At 32.5% G+C, this 4,884-nt stretch overlaps 1 protein-coding gene across 2 annotated transcripts; it reads right to left on the bottom strand.

Annotated features, from left to right (window-relative positions):
- Nucleotides 1–245: 245 nt before the first annotated feature.
- LOC129892596 (sm-like protein LSM3A) lies at nucleotides 246–3,616 on the bottom strand. Of its 2 annotated transcripts, XM_055968177.1 has the most exons (3): nucleotides 3,339–3,616; nucleotides 2,356–3,032; nucleotides 246–1,038 (listed from the first exon to the last, which is right to left on the bottom strand). In XM_055968177.1, exon 3 carries the CDS (start codon nucleotides 971–973, stop codon nucleotides 722–724), a length of 252 nt encoding a protein of 83 aa, XP_055824152.1. In that variant the 5' UTR covers nucleotides 974–1,038; nucleotides 2,356–3,032; nucleotides 3,339–3,616; the 3' UTR covers nucleotides 246–721. The 2 variants fall into 2 exon arrangements, with proteins under 2 accessions (XP_055824152.1, XP_055824151.1); XM_055968176.1 differs by lacking the exon at nucleotides 3,339–3,616 and having other exon boundaries at nucleotides 2,356–3,139.
- Between the last annotated feature and the right edge of the window lie 1,268 nt (nucleotides 3,617–4,884).

Below are 4,884 nucleotides of genomic sequence, written 5' to 3'. Positions count from 1 at the left end.
TGACAGTTGGCTTAGCAATAACGTACGTGAGATTTTTTACATAGCAAACAGGTAGAGTACCACTTACACGTTTCTTGTTTTGACCTTCAAAATCACCTTTTGGTGATATTTTAATATGTGGCTTACATTTAATCAATAGAAGTAAGTCAGTGATACTCTATCAAACAATGGAAAGCTCCAAATCACGGGCAAGATGATGGAAGATTCATTTGTTTATATTTAACAAAATATCTTACAACATGGAAGCCAAATAACTTATACAGAACCTCTTTGTCACCACCTCCTCTAACCATAATAACTATACTTGACATACAAACTTGCAAATTTAATTTCAAGCATGTCAATTTTGAAGAAGATGCACAAGCAGGTCGTCTGTCTATTGTATATTCGAAAAATCCTCCACTTTTAGGAAATAACTAAATGAACCATTTCTAGAGCACAACAAACTTAAGAGCTTTTTTAATTAGGTAAACACATGAAGCACAGGTTACATGTATCAAATGCTAGAAAGGGCACAAGGATTTCAAATTTAGTAATATTTTGTTTTGAAAATCAGATATACTACACAGAATCACAGACCACCCTTCACCCAACAATAGTCTATTGAGTCAACTGCAACATTTTAAATCATATGTTGCATGTTTGCAGATTTGGATACACGATTACACGCCTCTCTTGATCAAGCAGTCCGGAGTGGAAGAGATACCAGAATTACACCATCTCAACGAACAAATAGGAACGGAATGGTCCATATCGTCGCCCGAATTATATCTTCATATGTTTCATCATCAGTCTCAATTGTGGTCACAATTTCTTCAATATCACCAAGAATTATATTAAGATGCTGATCATACGCATGAAGTTTGCCATGGAGTTCTCTGTCATAATGGAGTTTAACGTAGATTCTCTCGTCAAGACTGAGTCTCATGAGATCCAATCGATCCTTCACTGTACTCTCCTCTTCACTTTCCATTGCGCTTTGTCTCTCTCTAAAATTTCAATCGTGACTATTTGATTGTTTACAGCAAATCTTAAGATCTATAAAACATTAACAGAAGCTAACCAAAATCATCATTTGTATGTAGCTATACAAAATTTTAAATTTTAGCATAGAAAAGTAAAACAAATATTGACTACCAAAAATTCAATGTGAAAAAAGAAAAGTGGGACTTCAGGGGAAAGTGATCAAAGGGATAAGATGGGACAATGATAGCAATATGGGGAGAGTAGAATTAAAATACTACATGCATTTCACTTATGTATGTAACAACATAATCTCTAGCAAACCCGAAAATGAAGAACATTTTATATTTTGTTGGAGTTTAAATAAAAAATCTAATATGTGTTTGTAAACATTAAAATTATATTGGATTTAAATCCGTAAATTAATTTGGACTATATTAAATTCAAGAAAATAGTGGTGGCAATCCAAGTCAAATAAATGACCCACTAAAAGCAAACCATGTGTCAAAGTTATGTGGCAATCCAAGTCAAATTAAATGAGCCACTAAAATCACACCACGTGTCAAAGTTATATGACAATCCAAATTAAATTAAATGAGCCATTAGAATCATGCCATATTCCAAAATTATATGGCAATCCAAGTCAAATTAAATAAGCCACTAAAATCATGCCACGTGTCGAAGTTATGTGGCAATCTAAGTCAAATTAAATGAGCCACTAGAATAATGTCACGTGTATATGTGACATATTCTGACCAATCAAATTAAAGGTCTTCACCAAAGAAATCTGATTGGTCAGTTCAAACCAACCAATCAAATCACACCCTCATACCACTCCCTACAACTATAAATAGGGGTCCTCATTATTCTCAGAGGGGGTGGGAAAATGAACAAGAAGCAAGAAGAGAGCTCGTGGATCAAAGGCCGTAAATTCTCTACAAAACTACAAAGTTCAAGTAATCAGATTCAAGTTCAAGTTCAAGATCAAGAACGAAGGAAAATATCAAGAAGCTCAAGATCAAATTACTTGTTCATACTTATTATTCGTTATAAACGTACAAGTGTTCGTGACGAATGATTCAAATCCAATTTAAAGACGAAGATTCAAGATCAAGCTATTTAAGCCCTTGACTCTAAATCAAATTCAAGTTTAACGTGTTTCATATTATTTGAAGAATCAAAGGATTATCATAGAGATTGTAACAGAAATTATATTTTGAAATCAAATATTACACTTTTTTTACTCCAATTTTCCGGTCTTGATTATTTATTTTTCTCGGTTGGAAAATTTGTTGTTTACAGTGTTAACGGGTTAACGGTTATATGAAAATTAAGCAAATTGAACTGGCTCCAATAAAAAAATAGTTCAACCAAATCTGACGAAGAGTATACCTTAAATCTGGAAATGATACTGGAATTCACTCCATTCCAGAGATTAAATCTGGAAATGCTACTGGGATTCACTCCATTCTAGAGAAGAGGCTGATTGATCAGCATTCGATGGCCATGAGGCAGTTTACTCCCCATTGCGGTAGGAGTGTTCTGCATAAAAGATGTGTAACAAAGATATCTTGCTTATTGATTAATACCACAATGTGAAAACTAAAGACAATGAGTGGCACATCTGAATATACAATATTTTTTAAAGTTAAAACTTAAAATCTTCTATCTACAGTGTTCTGGTCTGAAGCAGTGGTGAACATACACATCGTAGCTTTTGATAGCTACAATTTTGTCAAACATAGATTCAAATATAAATGTAAATAGTCTTCATATTGTAAAAATCAACAGATTATGACGTAAGGTTTTATAGCATTTGTTAGGAGGTCTAGAAGCAGACGATGATCCACGTCAGTTGAGGGCAAATGCTGCAATTCAGCAGAATAAAGTCACCATGTTGTGATAGCATCCACCGTATTACCATCCGGGCCAGCATTGCCTGGGTGATCGTACAGAGCATAGCAGCCGCATTGCCATGTTTCCTCCTACTTCTCTATTTTCATATGATCTCAATTGTTTGCTTGATTCACCCATCTTCCATAGTTATTGAGAGATCATATGTATATCACCTGTAATAACAATATGTTCTCTGTGTATTGAACTTGTAAAGGTAGGTACAACTAAAATGTACATAAATCTCGAAAAGAGATCATATGTATATCACCTGTAATAACAATATGTTCTCTGTGTATTGAACTTGTAAAGATAGGTACAACTAAAATGTACATAAATCTCGAAAAGAGAGCACTAATATGAATTTATGGTTGTGTGAGACAACAAATAAACATAATCATGACGAAATTTCTAAATTACAGTTAGAAACACAATTAATCATAAATAAATTAAATATTAACATGATTTTTTGATTGAGTTACCTCAATTGAATCCCAAACCAAGCAAAGATTATGATGATTCCTTCGCAGTATGTTTGGTAGAGAGTGTATTTGTCTCGTTCAAATTAATTATTTCTACAAATTTCTCCTCCTTTGTCGGATGACTCGATAGAGAGCAAAGGTTTAAGCCTTAAAAGGAAGAAGTGTAAAAAAATGAATGAGAAGTCGGATCTACATATTTTTTTTCTACCTGTAAAACTTGGGCTTAGTACTCTGAATGGGATTCCATACATACCGCAAAGTAGAAGTGAATTTGAAATACTTTTCTGCAATGTTTTCAACTTGTTCTTTTTACTTTGTTCAAAAAATAATGTTTTGATGCGAGATTTCACACCTTATCACTGCTAATTAACGATCTAGCAAATCATAAGGCTGAGAAGAGAAAATTGAAATCAACAACATACTTCCATGAGGACTGAAACGTGATCTAACTTTATAACTTAAAATTAGCTGAAAGAACCCTGTTAGAAAATTATATAAAATAAATTAATCAAATAACTTCCTAGTTCCTAATATCTATCAGCATAGGAACTACGCAATAAAGTGTTATGGCAGAGGATAGAGAAAATTATAACATTGTTATATGCACCTTTAAATATCTCCATACATGTTGTTGATTAAACCCTTTGTAGTAGCAATTATGCTTCATCTTGCTGCCATAGATATCTTGAACCAAACAAAGGAATCAAAGCCAATGAACTACATCTCAATTTTTGGAAACTGCACCCTTATTAATCTTGAACTTTGAACTTCAAATACAAGTCGATATCACCAACCATTTAACCAGGGTATCTCAAATCTGAGCCTTGATAGTCTTATGAATGATTTTTAAGGTCACTGAGCATGGCCTTTGAATCAAGACTAAACTCGATCCTCTAAAAATGTGTTGAATTCTTGCAATTTCATAAATGCAGAATTGTTGATCAGCACCACCTTTAACACACAATGTATTTTCTGATTGAAATCCCATCCACGCAATAAAGAGCCCCAAGAAGAAGAAAAATGAAATAGGGAAAAAAATAATACTAAAATCCAATCATCAAATTGAAGAAAGATCGGGTCATTGAACTGGGTTGTGTGGAGAAACTACAGAAGTTAGTGCAAGTTTAAAACTGTTTTCAATTATATCACGTTAATTTTAAAAATTGCTTTAAATTATTATTATTATTAAGCAATTGCTTAAATTTGAAATCAGAATAATAATTTCCTACGTGTAAATAAATTTAAATTTTTTCAGTTATAAAAAATGTAATAGTCCGTGAGGGAAATCGAAAAATTGGGTAGTTTCCTTTACGAAACTGTTTTCTTTTATGTCATTTTTATCTCTCTCTTTTTTCTTTTTTTTTTTTGTATTAAAGACAATAAAAAAACAAATATTAAAGTATAGACATCCTGTTTTTAGTTTTTTAATGCACACACGACAAATTTATTTTTCATGGCTAACTTTTTCTCTCTTAAGAATATTAGGATAGTACCCCGATGCGCGGATATTATCAAATTATAATTATGATTTTATTTATTAAATATT

Source organism: Solanum dulcamara, chromosome 6 (genome assembly GCF_947179165.1).
Source record: "Solanum dulcamara chromosome 6, daSolDulc1.2, whole genome shotgun sequence".
In the NCBI taxonomy this organism is placed as follows: Eukaryota; Viridiplantae; Streptophyta; class Magnoliopsida; order Solanales; family Solanaceae; genus Solanum; species Solanum dulcamara.
Note: the sequence above shows the minus strand (reverse complement) of the source record. Positions and strands in the feature narration are given on the sequence as shown.